Source organism: Bacillus rossius, chromosome 16, assembly GCF_032445375.1.
Source record: "Bacillus rossius redtenbacheri isolate Brsri chromosome 16, Brsri_v3, whole genome shotgun sequence".
NCBI lineage: Eukaryota > Metazoa > Arthropoda > Insecta > Phasmatodea > Bacillidae > Bacillus > Bacillus rossius.
In genome coordinates, this window is record NC_086343.1 from 12,145,761 (window position 1) to 12,168,994 (window position 23,234).

At 39.2% G+C, this 23,234-nt stretch overlaps 1 protein-coding gene across 3 annotated transcripts in view; it reads right to left on the minus strand.

The window, feature by feature from the left end:
- Positions 1-23,234, minus strand: part of LOC134539995 (protein singed wings 2) — a 209,951-nt gene that overhangs the window by 125,896 nt on the left and 60,821 nt on the right. For all 3 annotated transcript variants that reach the window (XM_063382407.1, XM_063382408.1, XM_063382406.1), the window contains exons 3-4: positions 14,694-14,850; positions 10,320-10,479 (exon numbers count right to left, since the gene is read on the minus strand). In XM_063382407.1, coding sequence (XP_063238477.1) covers positions 10,320-10,479; positions 14,694-14,850 — 317 coding nt within the window. The remainder of the gene's footprint in view (positions 1-10,319; positions 10,480-14,693; positions 14,851-23,234) is intronic.

Genomic DNA, 23,234 nt, shown 5'->3' on the forward strand with positions numbered 1-23,234 from the left:
ATTCGGTACAATGTTCGCTACCGAAAGATATTTCTTCCTAGATGACACTAGGAATGTGATGTAGTCATGCTAAATGTGAATTAAGGATCAAACATCAAAAAGAAGCTCACTAATCGTTGGTGGATGTAGCCGTTCGCTCAGAATCGTCTTGTTTGTTTTCGTTCGCACGTGCACAATGGACTCTCGAAACACCTTTTAGGAACCGCTGTGTTATCAAATAGTAAAAAATAAACAGTACTTCAATTCAATTCCTTGTCGAAAATCAGGTTCAAAGCCGTTGTTTAGTATTTTTTCAAGACTTTTTTGCTTTTATTGGATGTTTCAGCCGACGTTTTGAGGTATAGGGAATTTGGGTACACAGAAAATGATCAAAGGACGTGTGGGAAGACTTTATCTAATTGTCCCACACGTCCTCAATTGATATATATATATATATATATATATGTAATATAACGACCAATAAGGAACATCCCAGCCAGATTTCAAGTCTGTAGGTCTTATAGTTCCGGAGAATTCAAGATGAGTGAGTCAGAGAGTGGTATTCCGCTTTATATAACTATAAATCAAGCGCAAAATGGAATCTTGTGTTTCGCGTGTGGGGAATAACCGATACAAGTCCTCTCTCTAGGTGGTCTAGACCTATATGCATGCAATTAGAGGAGAGATTTATAGCACTCAACAAGTTCCTTAAAACATATCGTTCACATTATTATTATTACGTTTATCGTCTCCGTCTCACAGTTACAACAGCCTCCTCAGTGAAGGTTTTTTTTTAATTCCTGATGGACCCTCCCCTACTTACCTTTCTGGATTTATGTCCATGATAGATTTTGTCTTAAAAGTTCAATATCCAAACAACCATTAACTTCGGAACTCACTCAAAATATTTCTTCTGAAGCATACAGCGAGAGTTACAAGAGCCCATACTGACATACGTTAAGTCCAGTTGCTATGTTTTATACCTAACTGTTACTGAAAAGTATTCATTTTGAAATAACTTATTATACGCTCCTGCTTGCTGTCCAGACGCATATATGGAAGTCTTTGGAAAACACAGTGTCACCGAAAGAACAGATTATTTTACTCTCGTTTAAAGTTTCTCAAATGGGACTTACGATAGTTTGGTTTTGGGGTTTATAAATATTTTGCTTCTTATTTCGGGTTCGTTTACTAATATTTAAATGGGATCAATAAAAAGACTCTGTAAGTGTTTACTTATTTTTTCTTTAAATTACAAAATAAAATATTTATTTTCAACTTTATCATCAACTTACATTCATAAGATGTATAGTTTTGAATTAAATTCGTATGTATAGACACTGCCAAAACGCAGTTTAATTATAAGAAGAGGGGAGGGGGCAGGCATTTTTTGCGAAAATAAATTCTGAACGCCTATTGGACGGCAACAAGGTATACCTGCACCAGCAAATTGTTCCTTGTTATTGGCGTTCGTCTGCGTGTCAGTAGGTCCGGAAATATTTTTGCAAATTATGCATACACTACAAAAATTTGATTTTCTCAAACTCTCGGAATCAGATTTCGGTGGAAATTTTTTTTTATATTGATGTATTAAAAACTAATGATATTAGAATATTCGGCCACTGGATTCAATGCGAACAAACATATTTAATGTGAAGGAAAGATGTTGCACATACAGCGTACGAGTGACGACAGAAAGACTGAAACACTGTGCTCTTATCAGGCTGAGTAATCGTCCTGAATGTGTTGAAATAACAGATGCACAGCTGCCTGTTTCCGAGGCAAAAGGGGAGGAATATCTCAAGTGTGACAAGCTGAGAAGCTGACGGTGCAGTTCGAGCACATAAACAAGTTTACCCGTTGCGACATTCGTTTCACGGAATGTAAACGACGACCGCAAACAAGTTGAAGCACTTTCCCATGCAAATGAGATCGGTAAAACGTTTCCAATGTAATCTCTCGTAATGTTCCGTTTACAGCTCTTCCAAACGGTTGATTTATTTATTTTTCTTACTTTAATGGACTACTTCTCTTGGCGTGTTTAAAAAATAAGTGTTCAGTAAGTGGCAATAAGTAGACCTATTTGTTTTTAACTAAGTCCTCCGAAGCTTGATGACGTTTAAAAACACCCGTTTAGTGTCAAGAGTGTAGGGGGAAAAAATAAAAGTCCAAAACCAGCTCTTCTACAAACGTTTCGACCAGACCTCTAGTCTGGGTCCGAATTCAAGTACACAGTATGTACTCGAGACTCCTCGTAATTCACTTGCCCTTGTGGCGTACCAGAGCAGTTAGAAGTATACAGATTTGGCCTCTAAAAATGGTATTAGCCGCTAAACAGAATACTAACATTTGTTTTTCTTCAATGAATAATTATAATTCCAGCAAACATATGTTAAACAAATATAATTATTTTTGTACTTAATTGCAAATACAATAATTTCATGGACAATCTACTTAAGTTGCTAAATTATTTTTCGTGAGCTGCGATCGGCATGAGTGTGTGTGTATTTGTTAATTCTGTAAAAATATTTACCTAATCACTGAATGAGTTAATCGTGTTGATATATAAAGCCAAAATTATTTACGAGTCTGTTAATATCTAAAGTTTTTTATAATGAGCCATGTAAAACAAAACTTTTAAACAATTTGAGCGTGTCTTTCAGTACTAGTTATTGGTGTGTAACATCCACCTCTGCAACGAGCAAATTCGTGTGTTCTCATGTTAAAAATACGCTTATAATACAAACTCGGATACGAAACTTAACATAGAATTCTTAAAAATAATGGCCCTGCGTGATAAATATGCACAAATTGTGTTTTCAACTACATTTCTGGACGAAAATCACACGTAGTTTCCACACCCGCCGCTAAAACTAACTGCTGGAGCAGCTACGTCGACTATCGAATCTTTCGATTTGCAGAGCGAAATTTTAAACTATATATTATGAAACGGCTCCAATAAAAGCGAAGAAGACTTAAAAAAAAAAAAAAAAAAAAAAAAATACTAAACTCAGGCTTTGGACCTGATTTTCGACGAGGAATTTTATTTAATTACTGCCCATCTTGTTAGCTTTCATCAAACACTTAAGACTATAATATTCCCTTTGTTTTTGAGAACTTTGGTTCGCGCCATCCGCCACAGATGGCAGCACCGTGGATTGTTACACTTTTCCGTCACATAACGAAATTACTCCACTAAATGCCGTATACATAGAGACCGAGAGCTAAGATGTTACACATCGAAAAATAATATTTTTTTTTATTTCAATAGTTTGGATTAATCGTGTGCGGAAGGCCACGGCAGTACACTGGAAATAATTTCACCGACGGGTAGAGGAACGATAGTCCTTTCGCTGACAGTCAATCGCAAAGTCGTTTGACAGAGAGTAATTCGACCGACCATCCGAACATTCATATTTCTGGAGGGGGAAAAAAACGTCATTTCACCGAAAAAGTCATTTGATAGACACTCGTTTCTACGACATTTCGGTCAAACGACTTTTCCTTATACTGACTGCATACCCCTCAATGTCGACGATTACGTGGAAAGGTGTTTGTTTGGGAGGAGGGGGGGGAGAGAGAAAATTTAGGTTTTTGAAACATGAAAAATTAATATTGGTTAAACAATTGAAGCATTTTTAGGCCAGTAAACCATAGAAAACGTTATATACAAAACAAAGAGGTGTTTCTCCGTGTCTAATGACATTCGTCGAGAACGTAATTTTTTTTGAATAAAAATTAAAAAAAATTCAAGGTTTTAAAAAAATTTCCCATTAATTAAATGGAGTGCATTAAAGAGACGTGAGTGAGATTGCCTATCCACCATTCTTTTTTTTTTTCAAGTTGGCAGCAAACATGTTGTTTGACAGCCGGCGTGTCCAGTTAACGAATTATCGCCTTCGCGGCAACGACTTCCGTCAACACTGTTAACTTCCCCCTCCCCGCGTGTCACGTGTTTAGCGTAGCGAACAGCCTGGCACCGACAAACACGTGACCTCCTACTGCGCAGGCGCAGAACAACGTCACACCAAAGGCTGGTTCACACTAGAGAAGCCTAAGATGTACATCAAGTTCCGTCCCTGCCCGAACACGCCCGAATATTCACCTTCGGCCAACCTCGGGATTTGTTTTTATTTTTGCGCAGGAAAAATGAATTCAAATATTAAAAGTGGTCGGTTAGGTTAGCTACATTAAAACACTATGGACGATTAGTTAGGTTAGTATAGCTACATTAAAATAAACAGAGAAATATAGATATATATATATAAATGAACCCGAGGTATGCCGAAGGTGAATATTCAGGCGTGTTCGGGCAGGGACAGAACTTGATGTACATCTTAGGCTTCCCGTTCACACCAGGCCGGCCAACTCAGTCGAGTAGCGAGTGGACGTGGAAACGGTAAACTAGGCGGGAGTAGTTTCGCGCACGTAGGGTCCCGGAAATATCACTGCATTATTTTGGCTTCTGGCTAGAACTGGAAACCCTCTTTTTTTCGATCTAACGATGGCTTTTTGATTGCCCGATTTCTTTGCGAGAACTTTTGTCCTTGTCAATCGGCGTTGCCCTCAAGTTGCTTAAATTCATGTTTAAATGTCACGAGTACGCAGCTTTTGTCTCTAACCAGTCAGCTGTAAAAATTTAAAAACAAGAAGAAAATATAACTTTTTGGTCGTTTAAAAGTTTTTATTTATAACACTAAAAGTAAAAAAAATACAAAGTATTGTCATAAAAATTTAAGAGAAGAATAATGAATTTGTTCGTTAAAATTAATATTAAATACAAAACAAAAATATCTTTGTTTCTTAAAAAAGAATAATATTAAAAAAGTAAAATTAAAAATAATGTGTAAGTAAAGACTGATAAAAATTTGAGAGCGAAATATTTTTTGTTTGTTTAGGTTATAGATAAATTTTTGTTTTCTAACGAAAAGTTATTATTTATGTACAATACAAAGTCAAAACATTTATTACCTTTTATCTAATGTTAAAGTGAAGGCTGATAAATTAAAAGGTTACCTTAGCAGAAAAAAATAGGTTATTTCAAATAAAAATGAATAAGAAAAACTATTCAAATAAAAATTCAAAGAAATTTGCGTTTTTATGGTATAATTTAACATTATTTTCACATTAAAACATTTTTTTTCTGACATTCATATTTGCAAAATATTCGCAATAAATATGCGAATAATCGTTGTTTCACCACTGTCCATCTTGTTAAAATTCATTTAACAGTTAATGTATGCTCAAGTTCCTCTTTGGCTTTGTGAACTTTGGATCGCTCCACCCGCCACAGATGACAGCACCGCGGTTACACATTTCCGTTTCCATGCTACCTCCAGTTCCGTTCATGAAATTACTCCCACCAAATTCCATGTACCGAGAGATAAGAAGTTACTACTGAAAAAAAAAAAAAAATTCCAAGGGGAAGCCTTACAAGTTAAAGCGATACGCGCGTTTTAAGTTATGGCCACGGTAATGTTTACGGACTATTTCATTCCCGTAAAGGGAATAACCTGTGAAAGGTTTGGAATGTTTTGCGTTAGGTAAAGGAGAATCGGCCCATTTACTCCCCCCCCCCCCCCGAGGATAACTTCGTTCTCCTCCCGACGGTCCTACAGGTCTCTACAAGTCTCTACAGGACTCTACAGGACTCTACAGGACTCTACAAGTCTCTACAAGTCTCTACAAGTCTCTACAAGTCTCTACAAGTCTCTACAGGTCTCTACAGGTCTCTACAGGACTCTACAGGACTCTACAGGACTCTACAGGACTCTACAGGACTCTACAGGACTCTACAGGACTCTACAGGACTCTACAGGACTCTACAGGACTCTACAGGACTCTACAGGACTCTACAGGACTCTACAGGACTCTACAGGACTCTACAGGACTCTACAGGTCTCTACAGGACTCTACAGGACTCTACAGGACTCTACAAGTCTCTACAAGTCTCTACAAGTCTCTACAAGTCTCTACAAGTCTCTACAAGTCTCTACAAGTCTCTACAAGTCTCTACAAGTCTCTACAAGTCTCTACAAGTCTCTACAAGTCTCTACAAGTCTCTACAAGTCTCTACAGGACTCTACAGGACTCTACAGGACTCTACAGGACTCTACAGGACTCTACAGGACTCTACAGGACTCTACAGGACTCTACAGGACTCTACAGGACTCTACAGGACTCTACAGGACTCTACAGGACTCTACAGGACTCTACAGGACTCTACAGGACTCTACAGGACTCTACAGGACTCTACAGGACTCTACAGGACTCTACAGGACTCTACAGGACTCTACAGGACTCTACAGGACTCTACAGGACTCTACAGGACTCTACAGGACTCTACAGGACTCTACAGGACTCTACAGGACTCTACAGGACTCTACAGGACTCTACAGGACTCTACAGGACTCTACAGGACTCTACAGGACTCTACAGGACTCTACAGGACTCTACAGGACTCTACAGGACTCTACAGGACTCTACAGGACTCTACAGGACTCTACAGGACTCTACAGGACTCTACAGGACTCTACAGGACTCTACAGGACTCTACAGGTCTCTACAGGTCTCTACAGGTCTCTACAAGTCTCTACAGGACTCTACAGGACTCTACAGGACTCTACAGGACTCTACAGGACTCTACAGGACTCTACAGGACTCTACAGGACTCTACAGGACTCTACAGGACTCTACAGGACTCTACAGGACTCTACAGGACTCTACAGGACTCTACAGGACTCTACAGGACTCTACAGGACTCTACAGGACTCTACAGGACTCTACAGGACTCTACAGGACTCTACAGGACTCTACAGGACTCTACAAGTCTCTACAAGTCTCTACAGGACTCTACAGGACTCTACAGGACTCTACAGGACTCTACAGGACTCTACAGGACTCTACAGGACTCTACAGGTCTCTACAGGTCTCTACGTGGCCGAACGAGTTTGAAATGGAAGACAGCCGCGCAGAACGACCGTCCTTGGAAGACGTCTCCCGGTGATCGACCCGCCCGCGCGCGCAGGAGGCATCGATTAGCGTCGCGGCGCCGTCGCGCGCCGCTGCTAATTGCCTCGCGTCGCCGGGCCGGATAGCTTCCCCCCCCCCCCCCCCGTTCCCCTCGACCGACCGTGAGTCCTCTGAGCAGGGTGTCCACAGTTAGTACTTTCCTACTAGATCTAGTACTTTTATAAGTTTTCTAGTGGTCAAGTACAGATCTAGTACTTTTTTATTTAATATAATATTATTGCAGTAACTCCAATATGTTTTATTATTAGGCGTAATCATTTTTAAAAACTATGGAATGTATGTGTGTGTTTTGTGTGGTATATTTAAGTTAGAGCATTGCAATGTCATAATAACTTCCTAAATTTTTAAAACCATAACAAATTATAATTTAGTACTTTTTTCTCCCCAGGTTGGTACGAAATATTTTTTTCCTTGTGACCCTGCCTCTGAGAGTCCAGACGCCGCGTCGGAGATGAAACTGTGCGCAGAGCTACAGCAAGAAACCACGGCGCATCTGAAAACTGCTCAAGATATCAGAGTAATGCCTGTTCACTTAACGCATTAAAGAAAACGCTGAGGGCTTTCGCTGGTGTAATTCTCTAAGACAGTGACGGCCAACTATAATTGTTAAAACCAATGAGTGCAGACCTGAAAAATTCGCGGGTTCATTACGTGTTATGCTAAAATTAAAATAATTATACATTAGCGCTGCTTCTGCCATTGGTCCACTGTTAATATGGAGGACTGAGGGCCAATTAGAGACCCTCACTCGTAGAAGTGTCGAATCACAGGCCACCCTGTCGTGACGACTCACAAGTCAGCAGCCAATGAACAGTTGGCATTTGCCCGAGTATGTGGAGGATATTGGGGTCTATCCTGGAGGTCATTGAACCCGCGGATTTTTCCGGCCTCTACCAATGAGGGCATTAAAATATGATTTCCGCTATCACGTAGGTAAATTTCAGCCCACAAATTCAAGGTTTGATTAAACTCCACGCATTTTCCCTATAAAAGCCAAAGAGTGTTCGTTGGTTTAAGTCCTGCTTTCACACAGTAACGGAGCAACGGATATCGACGTGATTTTTTGAACAGGAACCGGAGAGTGACACAAACTACTTTTTATCCCGGAAAAACGAACGGTTTCCTGTAGGATAGATCTGGAGCGTGAAGCTTTATTTTTGTATCCAGGGTAACGGGCTTTGACTTTGTTGATGCCTCCTGCGTCTCCACTGCACCGGTTGCTTGGGAGTTTGGGTTGGAATTGGCGATTAGTTAACACTTCTACTCAATTTCAACTTTCTTTTGTTTCTGTGTCTTTTAAGAGTTTTAATGCCTCAAAGACTTTCGAGGATTTCATCCCATGCACAAACAACACGAATTGCTCGATCGCTAGACTCCATGGGAGATACTGAACCGTGAAGACAAGACCAATTGCTTTGTTTCATTTTTTTTTAATTCGAGGCACGGCAGTGGCGTACCCACGAGAAGGGGCATGTAGACTGCCGTAGCGACGAACGGGTACTTTAGCTAGTTGAAGATATACATTGTAAACTTCAGTGGACGAATAGACAAAGTGTATACTAAAAAAAATTTCACTCACAAAATTGGTCATTCCTGTAAAAAAATTTCACAATTCTAATCGAATTTCATTGAATTTTTTTTACGAGAAATTTATTTTGTCGTTTCTTTGAGTTCGCTTCACTAACGCTAGCCCAAGATTGAGGAGTGGGGCGCTCGATATTCCGCTTCCCTCTCCATTATCGAGGATCGATGGGGAGGGTAATATCGAGTACCCCACTCCGTAGCTTTATGTCTTGAGTCATCTTTATTCACCCTACCAGCTGTTGAGAAGTTTAACTTCGAAGATATACAGAAGTACAAAAAGGTTTCATTATGATATACATGTTCCGTATATTTTCGTTATTCGGCTTACTAAGCAAATCCTAGAGCGTGAAAGATTAACTGGCTGGTAGGTTCACATACTGCAAATAGTTTATATCGTAATGAACAACGGAAACCTTTAAAATTCACACATTTTTATTTCCTTGCTGAAAAAGCAAAGGCGATAGGATTTTTGGCATTTATAATGTTCTAAAAGAGCATGTGTAATTATTCTCATGCCCATGCATTTGATAGTTCTTTAAGCTCATGTACGAAATGCGAATATATGCTAATTGTTTTTCCTGTAAGGAAATTATGTATTTACTGCCACTTTCCTGCAAATAACTTGATGTAAGCTTTTGGACATACGCCATTGCTAAGCACATATATGTCTGTAGAAGAAAACTACAAAAAATTGCCAGGAATGTAAAACGTTGTTTATGAACTGACTGTATATTTTCTACCTCTCGTCCTTCCATTTTTTCTCCATTCTCTCACACATTACTCTCTTCTCTCCCCAAAGTATTCTCTCTTGTTTTATGTTTTTTTTGTAACGCAATAGTATATATATTTGTTTTCAAAGTTTAATTAGTGTCACTCATGATCAAATCACGTGCGAAAAAATAACTGACCATAAAATACTTACTATAGTGCCGGTGGAATCTACATTATTTTGTTTGGCTGTATTAAAAAACATACATTTTTTTCAGGCTGATTTTTTTTCTTAGGGTACATAAATTTACAACTTAATCCCGACGTCAAAGAAATAACAGTATTTTTTTTTTTGCCTGCCAGACTAGAACCGTTCTCATATTGTACACTACGCACAGCTTGCCTCGTTAGTATCAAGTTTACAAAAACTGTATACGAACATCAAACTGGCCAAATTCCTCATCCGCTCGTTGTTATCTCTTAGACTCTCAAAGTCTCCGTGATTTTTTAAAACAAACTGCAAAGAACGTCAGGAAAGTTGAATCATTATTCTGGACTGAAGGTAGTCGGGTGTTAAGCTAAGTTACGCTGTGCTGTATCACGCTAATGAGAAAAGTTTCTGGTAAGGTATGAAATTAAGGTAAAGCTTCTGAATAAATATATCCTTATACCAAGTTAGACATTACTGTCCTCCAAATACTCAAAACAAAAAAAGCGTGATGTGATTATGTGATTATTTTTGTTTTTAATGTAGCTTTAGAACTGGGAAATAATTCTATAATTTACTTAAAAATAATTAAAAATGTAATATTACATACATTTATATCATAATCCACATGGTACTACCACTTACGAAAGGATCTTAGTTGATAAATACAAATTTATATGTATATATATATATTAGATTATATGGCGCGGATGAAAATAAAAATAATATTAAAGTTTTAAAGCTGGTAATCAGTGAATAAGCTCCACTGGTTGCCGTCGAGTAAAAGAAAGGAAATGACTGAACTCACGGGCGAGGTAGACGCGCCCCGCTGACGTCATCCCGGCCAGCGCCTCGGCGCCTAGGTGCGTGAGGTTGTTGCCGCTCAGGTCCAACGCGCGCAGGTTGTCCAGTCTGGAGAAGACTCCGTCTTCCAGACGGTGCAGGTGCAGTCCGGACAGGTTCAGCGTCTGGGCCCACCCACAACCACGCCGGTCAAGCTTTATTCCCGACAGGTTCAGCGTCTGACAACCACGCCGGTCAAGCTTTATTCCCGACAGGTTCAGCGTCTGACAACCACGCCGGTCAAGCTTTATTCCCGACAGGTTCAGCGTCTGACAACCACGCCGGTCAAGCTTTATTCCCGACAGGTTCAGCGTCTGACAACCACGCCGGTCAAGCTTTATTCCCGACAGGTTCAGCGTCTGACAACCACGCCGGTCAAGCTTTATTCCCGACAGGTTCAGCGTCTGACAACCACGCCGGTCAAGCTTTATTCCCGACAGGTTCAGCGTCTGACAACCACGCCGGTCAAGCTTTATTCCCGACAGGTTCAGCGTCTGACAACCACGCCGGTCAAGCTTTATTCCCGACAGGTTCAGCGTCTGACAACCACGCCGGTCAAGCTTTATTCCCGACAGGTTCAGCGTCTGACAACCACGCCGGTCAAGCTTTATTCCCGACAGGTTCAGCGTCTGACAACCACGCCGGTCAAGCTTTATTATCTCGGTGTACTTCAACGGACGTTGCCAAAAAAAAATATTTTGTAATACTTCAAGAAATAAATTGAAGACATGAGTGGATGAAAGTCACATGGAACAACATGTGCTCATAATCAGTGGCGTAGCCAGGATTTGTGTATCGGGGTGTGTGTTAAGAAGCATGCCCCCCCCCCCCTCTCCGCCGTATTTAAAGCGGGGGGGTCCGGGGGTCCTCTCTCCCCCGGAAAAATTTGGATTTTAAAGGTGTAAAATAGTGCTATTTTTAGCAGTTTTCGGTTCTTAAATTTAAATATTGTAATGGTAAAGATTTTATTAATTTTAATATGAAATTTGTTGAGTGATGAATAGGAAATTTATTTAATATTTGGTGCTAGGGAGAGGGGTTTGAAACCCTAACCCCCCCCCCCCCCCCCCCTGGCTACGCCATTGCTCATAATGCTTCCATTATTTTTTTTAAATGCTTCTTCGACCTGAACTGACTACCTTCGTTCGTTTGTAATTTTCATTTTGAGCCTAATACACGTGATTTTAATGATATACATCACGCTTATGTCGACGCAAACATTTGTTATGCCATAAAATAAAAAATTAAAACAAAGTTTTACATATAACCTTCAACCGCCCGTGACTTTAAATACTGAAACTGTTTTTTTTTTTTCATATACGAAATATGTTTTTTCGAGATGATAGGGGGGCGTCCATAAATTACGCGAGGCGTTTAAGACGGGGAAAGGAGGTGGAGGGGGTTTGGTCTAGGAAAATATCACGGTTTTTTTTTTAATCCGCAAGAAACAAGTGTAAAATTGTGAGAAAACTGGGTTGAATTAAAGTAAAGCATTTTTTTCTCCACTAAAAATGTGGCTAAATCCTACACAATAATATTTATCATGGTTATTCGAACGCCACAAAGTGACTCTTTGAGGCCACAAATTAGTCCCCCGTGGACTGAATTAGAATGAATATTATTCCTTTACGAAGTTTAGTAGTTCCTATTTAAGTTCTTTACTGTTCGATTTTCTCACTGTGATTCTAAACTACGTTCTGTCTTAAATACTAGCCTTAACTAGTCTTAAAAAATAATTAAGAAAATTGTGTTTTTTTTTAACAAATCCAACATAATCAAACATATTAACGTATTTACACTAAAAATACGCATTTTAAAATTCTCACATTGATAAGGAAGGGGGAGGGGGGGGGGGGGTCGACCCAAATCTCATGACATCTCACGACATCTCACCAAGTGGGGAGGGGGTCGAAAATACGCCAAAATCGCTTCACGTTATTACTTAGTGTTTCTTACAAAAATTGGCGCATAATTTTATATTTTAGTAGATGTTTCATTCAAGCATATTTTTTCAACCATGGAAAGATAATCTAATATTACAGAATCAGACTTTATTTTGTTTATTCTATTACAGGCACTGGGACAACACAAAGCATAAATGCCCCGGTAAGATACTGAACCAAGAATTACTGGAAAAAAAAAAAAAAAAAAAAAAAAAAAATTGTGGTGATACAGTTATTTTTAATGCGAATGTAAAAATGTTTAAAGCTAATTGTAATTTTCCGTGAATATTTCTGTTCCATTCGCAAGATAAAACTTTTCAGGGGCGTGTCTCGCTTCACTGGCAGTCACACGCGCCCTCGGGGATGGCCGGGAGTCCGCAGCTTCCTCCGCGAGGACTGCGCCACTGCGCCTCGCACTACACATCCTCTGACTGCAGTGTGCATTCACTCTCTCTTTCCAGTGCGCTGTCCTTGTTACCTGGTATACACTGTCGAGCATACATTGTTCAGGCATAAAAGTGTCTGAGAGAGAAAGACAGAGAAAGAGACAGAGTGAGAGAGACAGAGTGAGAGTGAGAGAGAGTGAGTGAGAGTGAGAGAGAGTGAGAGAGTGAGTCAGAGTGAGAGAGAGTGAGTCAGAGTGAGAGATGGTGAGTCAGAGTGAGAGTGAGTGAGAGTCTGAGTGAGTCTGAGTGAGAGTGAGTGAGTCTGAGTGAAAATTCGTGAGAGTGTGTCTGAGTGAGTCTGAGTGAGAGTGCGTGAGTGTGAGTCTGAGTGAGTGTGTGTGAGAGTGAGTCTGAGCGAGAGTGCGTGAGAGTGAGTCTGAGTGAGAGTGAGTGAGAATGAGTAAGAGTGCGTGAGAGTGAGAGTACAGCAGGAAAATGTTGAACAAGTGTTTGTAATTATTAGATATCACTTGCGTCAGAGGTGACCATCCCCCCCCCCATTCTAATGGCGTGTTTCTCCTCCCCTTCTTAAACCAATCTTCCCCTTCCCCTACCGAAAATAATCAGATAATTACTAAAGACATTGCATTTGATTATGTTCAACCAGGTGGTTCGGGGATCCTAACCCAGGAAATTTTTGAAAATTAGTAACTCATTTTTTTTTCTTTCCATTTTGTGTTTTTTTTTTTACATATTCCTGTTTATGAGTTAGAAATTTCCCTCACCTCCCCCCCCCTTCCCGAATTATTTTATCAATAGCGCAATTAACGCCATACACCCCTCCCTGTGTGCGATCATGGCTTGCGTGACCTTTCACACTTGGAAAGTAACGAACTGGAGAATATCTGGTGACGAGCCTAGTGACCCAACGGGAGAACCTACCCAACACACAGTGAGCTCAAGTGTGCGTGTAATGTGTGGAAGGTGGGGGGGAGGGAGAGTTTTTTTTCCTAACCTAAGTTAAAACTAAGTGTGTAAGGGAGGGGTCTAGGTAGGGAAGACTCTAAGTGCGTCTCAGGGCAAGTCCTATACGCTCTAAACATGCGGGTTTTTAACCATGCAGAAAAGGTCACGTGCATCATGTGCTAGGAGGGGATTGGCCAGCCATGGCAGACGTTTTCGCCATGACTAACTCCCCTCACTCTTAATTCTAGACTAAAACTAGATAAGTTGGGCCCAGGTAAAACCTCCATAGACAGAGTGAAAACCCTGGGCACATACATGCGGGATGCAAAGGTCATGCATTATTACAAGCAGGTGGATTACAGGAATAGAAGGATGGTCCTGGAAGAAGAGTGGGGCGTGGTAGAAGTTCTACTATGCAAGGGGTGAGGCACTTGGATTTTTAGTCCGCATTGGTTTGGTCAGGTCTGGTCTTTTGGGGGCGGCTTATGCCGTTTCCCGTCGTGCTGCCAGTTAGCACTCATTGTGGCTGTGTAATATGATCGTGTAAGTGGGGCGGTCGCGAACTGTGGCGTCGGACTAGACTCCAGAGTGGTGACATAGCTTCAGGTCGACCTGTCGCCAGTAAAAGGCTGTCGGCATTGAAAAGTCCTAGCTGCAGTACTACGCTGTGTGAGCTGCGGTCGCGAGCAGGGCATCGAGCCAGACTCCAGAATGGTGACATAGCTTCAGGTCGACCTGTCGCCAGTAAAAGGCAGTCGGTCAGTTAGAGAAATTGCCACCTTCTGTCATTGAAAGACTCTAGCCTAGCATCTACGCTGTTAATCTTCGAAGGATAATTTATTTATCCCATTAGGGCCCCGCTGGGCCAAAGCACGACTATTTGAATCGCCTGATAGTTTGTGTTGTGCAGTGTGTAGTGGGATGATGTGTGCTTATATATAATTGGGGCCTAATATTAACTTAATGTACGTTACCCAACACACAGTGAGCTCAAGTGTGCGCGTGTGTATGTGTGGAAGGGGAAACAAGATGGCGTCGGCTGACCTGCAGTCGCGGCATGGCGGGGAAGCCGTTGAGCAGGCGTACCACCCCGCTGGACACGAGGGAGAGCTCCTCCAGCTGCTGGAACAGGGTGGCCACCACCACCGGGTCGAAGGTCGGCACCGGCCAGTGACACAGCGTCAGAGACCTCAGCTGCGAGCTGTAACGGCCACCAACCAACATAATACATATATTATTTTTGACGTGACAACGTCTAATAAATCGATGAACGCCGGCTGCACGCGCGAAAAAAGTGTCCCGTAACGCACATTGTCCCGTTACGCTGTGTCCCGTCACGCTCATTGTACGCTTGCGCCGCATCTATCTCTCTTCCACTCGATTGGAACAACCATCGATTTGACCTTTTTCGAGGCACATTAAACTTTGAAACACTCCCATTCGTTTCCTACTTTTCCTATCATCGACCTATCCTTAACAGAATAACACAGACTGGAAGAAGTTAAATAGCAAACATGTATAAAAGTTATAGTTAAAATAATCTCCTCGTTAAAGTAATAAACGTACTTGAATTAATGAGTGCAAATAAAAGTAAATTTATCAATTAAATTGTAGATTTCATTTCACTCCTTCTTTGTATCCATACAAAATAGTGATAGTTCAATAAAAATGATTCAATTTTATTCATAAAAGTATGCAATCATTTCATCAATGTTTTGTTATGACGTCACGTTAAACTATCGTCCGTAAACCGACTTTACAGACCTTTTTTTTTTTTTTTTTTGTAAATGGAATAGTAACATCCACGTAAATGTACAGATATTTGTTAGTTTTTTTACAACTGTATATCGCTACAAAAATTGTGTTGGCAGTAATACTGGGTTCGGATTCTTACCCTTGCATTTATGCGTTGTTTTGTCCCAGTACCTCCAATTGTTAAAGTTATTTGTAAACCGTTCGCTGAATAGCTTTCCAGTATTAAATGCGCACATAATATGCACAATAAAACCAAATAATGTAAATTTTTTGAATATTCGATTATATTATGCTTGAAGGAAAAAAATCAAATTAAAATATTGAAAAATAATCCGCCAATTTTCGTACTTTAGTATCATCTCGAAACAACATATTTCATACAAACAAACAAAAAATAACCATAGCCACGTGTTGTGCAAAGTTACAATATCTTTCTCGTAGCATTACAAACTATTTCTTGAATAATGGTTTCCAAAGAAACCTTTTGTAAAAGTACAGGAAATAACCGCGAAAAGACAGCACTTTACTTAAATACAACATAGGCCTATGCTTCTTAACATACAATATTCCGACAGAGAGACGTTCTTTTACTTTGGTAGAAATTACCAGGCATAAAATTGGGGATTTAACGTCACAATTTAATGTAAAATGTGATAAGCTGGACTTACAACCATCCGTCTCAACCGTCTGTCGTCCGTCCGTCCGTCAATCACGTGAACTGCAGCCAATCAGATGGCCCGGAAAATTCCATCCGTCAAACACCTTACCAAGCTTTAACTTCCGACGGACGGATGAAATAACCTCCAAAAAGTTAGCAGGATAACTATTGCCGTCGACCTTTACTGTCTTATAAGTAGAGACCGGAAAAATTCGCGGGTTCAATGACCTGTAGGATGAACTCCGTAGTTATACGTAAACTCGGTCAAATGTCACCCACTCATTGGCTGCTGTCTTGTGAGACGTCCCAACGTAGCAGCCTGTGATTCGATAAAGCTTTGGTTGGGTGTTTCTCATTGGCCCAGAGTCATCCAGGTGAGTTGTGAGCCAATAGCAGAGGCAGCACTGAGGTATAACTATTTGTATTTTAGCCTATAGCGAGATGAATTCGCGAATTTTTCCGGTCTCTACTTATAAGGTATTCAAGTATATTATTTGTTTAACGTTATTAAAATATTATTTTTAACAGCTGAAAATATTTTAATAAACATCAGAGCGAATAAATTGAATTACTTATTAAGTGCTTAACATTTATGATCGTTAATATATCTATACAATATACATTTTCACCAGTATTTAAAATTTTTGGTCTGTTGGCAGCATTAAAATGGAAAAGTTTTTGACGGACGTGCGGATGATTGTGAATCGCTCGGCTTGTTGACGGACAGACGGAGGAGTGACGGACGCGACAAATCATTTGAATCCAGCTATACGCACACGTTTCTGCAGGTAATATCGCACATGAGAAATACATGTTCATTACAAATATATACATTGTGTATACTATCATAGTGTACCATTAGTTAAGTTTTTTTTTCCCCAAAGAAAACTACTTCAAAAATTAAATAAGTTCATATTAGTTCTGTAATTAACTTTTCTTTAATGGTAAATGAGAAGTCTTTCCACTGTAAATCATATGTAACATCTCTTCTGAACACTATTTGACACCCAGGTTGAAAAACAGTTCAAATTATAGTCTCGTAGGCTGTTCATAGCAATTTAGTTTGACGAAATGAAAAAAAAAATTAACAGTATTTTTATAAATAAGTATCAAGTGACATCTGTGCCATTTTTGACATTTTTAAGGATAATTTGTCTTGTTTATTCAATAATCAAAAACTTGAGCTGTTATCGATGGTAACGTCCAAGCTTTCAACCCATGACAGAAAAACAAACTATGTTAAATTACAACAGTTCCTAATAGCTACTTCGTGATGCAGCTGGAATGTTTGAAATAAATCCATACAGCTTTATTTGACCTTGGAAATACCTGGCTCTGCCAAACTCTCTTTCTGCAAGGAGTGGCTCAGATATAAAGCTGCCGATATTGAAAGAGCGAATGGCACAAGTTGCGGTGGCAGTTTTCTGTCAGCAGATGTCAGGCTCTCGCCTGGTTACGTGCGGTCGGTTGAAGAAGGGAAGGGGGGGGGGGGGGGAGGGGAGAGAGAATGAGTGGCGAGGAAAAGTAGGGGGTGGTAGGGCGTACAAGTCTGAAAGGAGTAAGCGGGGAATGGGTGGTAATGCGTGGGATTAAGGAGGGGAAGCCCTACCATAACTCAACACGTTAAACTTCGCAGTAGGAATTTTAAAAAAAAAATCGTTGAGATTTAACACATTTACGAGATTTTAGAGTAGGTATTTAAAATTTTTCGGACCTCACACCTAACAAAAAACTTGTGTTTTATTTACGATCACCTAGGCGCGAAAACTTACCCTTCGGGGTAGGGGTTGAATGGAATAAAGATGTTTTCGTGATTGTTAATACTTACGCAGTGATTTTATTTATTATTTACAAAAATACCTAAATAAACAACCCTTTAATTTTAGTTACGATCACTTAGAAGTGCGATAGCTAACCCAACTGAAGGGGGAAAAAAATAGTTTTCGCAAGAATTTTATTTCTGAAACACACCTAACCTATATTTTACTTTTACGACAACCAAAAATAAAAAAAATATATATTTAAAAAAATTTGCTGACCATGCACGAGTGCGAATTATTAAGGAGTCTGTCTCGGGGTCAGTGAATGGAAGGCTACCCAAGAATAAAGAAGTGGTATTATAAACTAAGCAAGAAACGCAACACGCAATGCAAGAGAAAACCACAGTCGTTTAGAAAGCACTTAAGTATCAAGAACCAACCCTGCAAACTTAAAATTGTGAAACAATAGAAAACAAAGTTTCGCCTTGGGCTTCTTTTGATAATTCATATTTATATTGAAAACAAAAGAAGTTATTAATAATTTTATTTAAAATTATTTTCTCAAACTGTGTGAGAGTTCAACAAGCGCAAACATGATTGTATAGTTAAAAGAACATCGCGCTTTTCTATGCAGATAACGTAGGTATACGACTTTAAAAAAATTTTCGGGAACACTTCTCTTCAAACATGGACGCCGAAAACGCAAGAAAGTTGGAAGTTGAACAATACTTGCGATACGTTGCGTTGCGTTTTTTTTTCCTAACCTCAGTTAAAACTGTGTGCGTTGCGTTGCGTTGCGGTGGAATGTGGAATGAAGGAGGGAATGAGGGGTTGGTAGCAGGAGAGGGGATACGGAGATGGTGGAAGGGAAAACGAGGGACTTTTTTTCCCTAACCTAAGTTAAAACTAAGTGTGTTAGGGAGGGGTCTAGGTAGGGAAGACTAAGTGCGTCTCAGGGCAAGCCCTATACGCTCTAAACATGGTTTTTTTTTAACCATGCAGAAAAGGTCACGTGCATCATGTGCTAGGAGGGGATTGGCCAGCCATGGCAGACGTTTTCGCCATGACTAACTCCCCTCACTCTTAATTCTAGACTAAAACTAGATAAGTTGGGGCCAGGTAAAACCTTTTGAAGGACGAGTGGGGGGGGGGGAGGAAGGAACAGGAGGGGAGTGTGGGAGGGGAAGGCGGGTGAACTCTGCCCTCGCTCTCGCAACATACAAGCTAAAACCATTCTAACCTCTCCCGGATCAATACCCGCCCACGCCCCCACACAAAGGTTTGTGAGTTCCGTTACGCCGGTGGAGGGAAGGGAGGGGGTTGAAGAGCTACGTCAAAGGAGAGGAAAAGCGTCGGTTAAATGTCGGAATGTTAGCTCCACGAAACTCCGTTCTGCAACGAGTTCGCAGGTCGTTAAGCGGGCAGTATCTTAAATTATTTTGCTTCCTACATCTTGTGTTTTTAATATTATTTTTTATAAATTCATAATCTAACCATATTTAACTGTTTCACAATACCAAATTGCGCACGATCGAAGAGCTCTTCTCACCACGTCCTAACATCGCGAGGATTAAAGCTGTCAAAAAAAAAAAAAAAGGCACCGACGCCTAGTCTTATCGCCATGTTGTTTTTCCACTGACGCACCACATTGGCGGGAGTTTTAAACGTCCCAATGATCCAACATACCACCCATCTAAAATGTTCATATTTTACAACAATGTTCTATTTACTACACATAGCATAGTGCTTAGCATATTATAACACTAAGTATATGTATGTATATTTGTTTTTGCTTAAATGACAGAGACCATCCTTAACCTTATTGGGTTCATTCAAAATTTAAGATTTAACACTAACAATTTATTCACAAAATTATTTTAATCAGCATTACATCTATATATATATATATATATATATATATATATATATATATATATATATATATATGCTAACAGTGTCTACATTATGACGAACGCTGCGCTATCTTTAAATTTTAATGTTAACTAAGTATTGTTGCAATTGTAACGCATATTTTGTCACAATTGCAATGTATATTTTTTTAAGTTGTTATTTCTTATGACTACAAATATAACAAAGTATTACAGGTTAGTTGTACTACTATAAAGTTGAGTTTGGCACACCAATAAGCATAGTACATCCCCCCGATGTTCGCAAAAGTTAATACACACGGATGAATCATGCGAGTCGCCATCTTTTTCGAGATTTATGAAACTTCCACAGATGGCAGCACCGTGTTCACACATTTCCGTTACAATCGACTTCCGTGTCGTTCACGAAATTACTTCTACCAAATGCCGTATACCTAGAGCTAGAATTTTTACACATAAATAAAATAACAAATTTTATGGGAAAAAAATCTATTTACGGGTTTATTGTTTGTATTTCGACACTTTGAAAGAAACGAATCACGAAATGAACACTGCGTCATCTGTGAGAAGTCAACAACACTGAAATCTTAAGATTCTAGTAAGAATTTCTGCAAAATATGACCCTCTTTTTTTTTTTTTTTTTTTTTTGAGCAGGACATGCCCATGCGATGGTTTATTTTATGGCAGTACGGGGTAGTACTGTCCACGCGTCGCCTACAAAGACCGAATGGCAAGCGGGCTATGACTTTATACGGACTATGCTTTACAAAAACAATACCACACGTCTTTCGTAAGCGGTGTTCCAATGTATCCTGACCGACGTGTAGCACCAACACTGTAGTTCCTTCCGGGCATTATGAGTGGACACTGCACTGTTAAAAAATTGGTTGTCTGTAAAGTCGGTTTACGGACGATAGTTTTAACGTGACAACGACATAACAAAACATTGATGAAATGATTGCATACTTTTATGAATAAAATTGAATCATTTTTATTTTTATAGTAAAAAAATAAATACTTGAAATTATACTATTAATCAGATTTTTAAAATGCAAGAATAATTAACCTTTATTGCCGAAATTATTGTTGTAATAAGCAATGAAAACCAAATTAACTTTTCGTTTAAATATAATTATGAACAAGTTTTCATATAAATAATCTCTAATCAAATATCTAACATAACCTATTATTACTGCACTCGCCGACAGATACAACTTTTTTTAATAATGAAAGAATAAAAACAGCGTAACGGGACAATATGCGTAACGGGACACAGCGTAACGGAACAATGTGCATAACGGGACACTTTTTCGTGCGTGCAGCTGGCGTTCATCAATTTATTAGACGTTGTCACGTCAAAAAATTTAACTTAAAACTTACGATAAACGTTGGTCACAAATTATCAAGGGATCGTTGTTTATTTGCGGCTTTATTAATAAATTAAAGGCCGCTGAGTTCACTGAATTTCAACACGAGTACAAACGAATATTCTTTTTTGTAGGACTACTAAAAAAAATAAAAATAAAACTGGTTACGTGTACAACTAAAAACACACTTATTTTGTTCATGCGTGCGTATTTACTTTTATTTAGAACGCAACATAGAACTCGGAAGTTTAAATATGGTGTAGTTTCTACGAAGATTTAAGTTTTCACAGGAAAAAAAAAATTTCTGTACTTTTACAAAAGATTCTTTGGGGAACATTTGCAAAAAAAAAAAAATAGTTTGTAATACTGAAAGAAAGATATTTCGTACAATACGTTTCTACGGTTATGTTTTTGCAAACGTGAAACACGTTTTTCGAAATAATAATGAGTATTTCTTACAAAAAATGGCGCATAATATGAAATTTTAATTTATAATTCATTCGCACATAATTTTTCATACCATGGAAAACATGATAAAAATTTATAGTTTGACTATTTTGTCCTATTATGTTTACTAATGTGCGCAGATAATACTGGAAGGCTATTCAGGGAACGTTTTAAAAATAACTTTTAACTATTGGAGGTACTGGGCCAACACAAAGCATTAATGTCCGGGTAAGAATACGAGTCCAGTATCACTGCGACCACTGTTTTGAAGTGACGCGGTTTATTTTTCATGCAAATGTACAGAATTACTAATATTTGTAATGTTCCATTTACAAATATATATATATATATATATATATATATATATATATGTATATACACACACACACACGTTGTGGTGAGGAGAAGGGTGTATATGAGATAAAAAAAAGAAAAGATTAACATCAGAACGGCTGTCTGGCGGCTTCTTTGAAAACCTGATTGGTAGCACTGAGGCGAAAGACTCGCCGCTTACCGCAGACACAACTAGCTGTTGTGTAGGTGAGGGGGGGAGAGAGGAAAGAGAGTGAGACCTTGTGTTCGCCCGACCAAGTAGTGCAAAAATCTTTCACTTTGTTTTATTTTTTTTACCTTGGAGAAGCCTGTTTGAGAACCGGTGGGACCGGGAGGGGGGGGGGGGACAGGGGGACTAGAGAGAAAGAGAGAGAAGGGAAGTACGAAGAAAGCAGACCAGTTCTGCCTGGAGGCGAAAGGACCTCGCCTTGAGACTGACAGTTTGGCAGGCCTGGTCCTCGATCAATTTCCCCTTCCCCTCCCACAATCCTAGAGGGCGTGTTGGAGTCACCGTGGGTGGGGAAAAAAAAAAAAAAGAGTTTGGCGAGAGATTGCAACTTCCAGGACCGTACGCATAGATTTATATCCGGGTGAGGAAGGGGGGGAGAGGGAAATATCCCCGCTACGCCCCTTCCCAGTTTTTGAGTACGCCACTGAAACTTATTGAAAACTTTCCATTCCTTCATTTTGAAATTACAAGCGAGCAAAAGTTTGTACAGCACGTTTGCGAAAAGCACTAAAAGTACGTTATTTATTTTTCTTGCGTATATTTAGGTCTCTTACTCTTGAGTATATACGTACAATCATGAAAATATTATAATAATGAGGTACTTACGAAATAGCCGTTCAGAGACCGACAAGAAGAAATAAAAAATTTTCCCCAGTTTTTTCTTCTCAAACGTGTTGTCTACCTAGCCTGTCTATGGCCGGGGAACCCAATGGATCAACTTTTCTTTCGACGGAACCCCAACTCCTTCAAATGAAGTTATTTGACAATAATAATAATAATAATTTTACTTCCCATTGTTTTTACACTTTGTTAACAATATTCACTTAATTAACCAGGAAATTTAGCACTCACGAAAGCAAGCTTGTATGTGAGTGCATCTAGTCACTTCAAATTACATGCGGTAATTTGACGATTGTAAACATTTGTAAATGTATAATAACTGAGAAATAAATATACAAAATATAACCTAAGAAACTTTACATTAGTTATATAAAGATAAAAGTTAAAAAGATAAATTTATCAAAATTCAATATTATGTATAAACAAAAAAAGTATAAATTATATAATTGTTACATGAATAAATGAAAATATAATTAAATAAAAATTAGTATTTAAGTAAAGTACATGTACGAAGTCATAACAATAT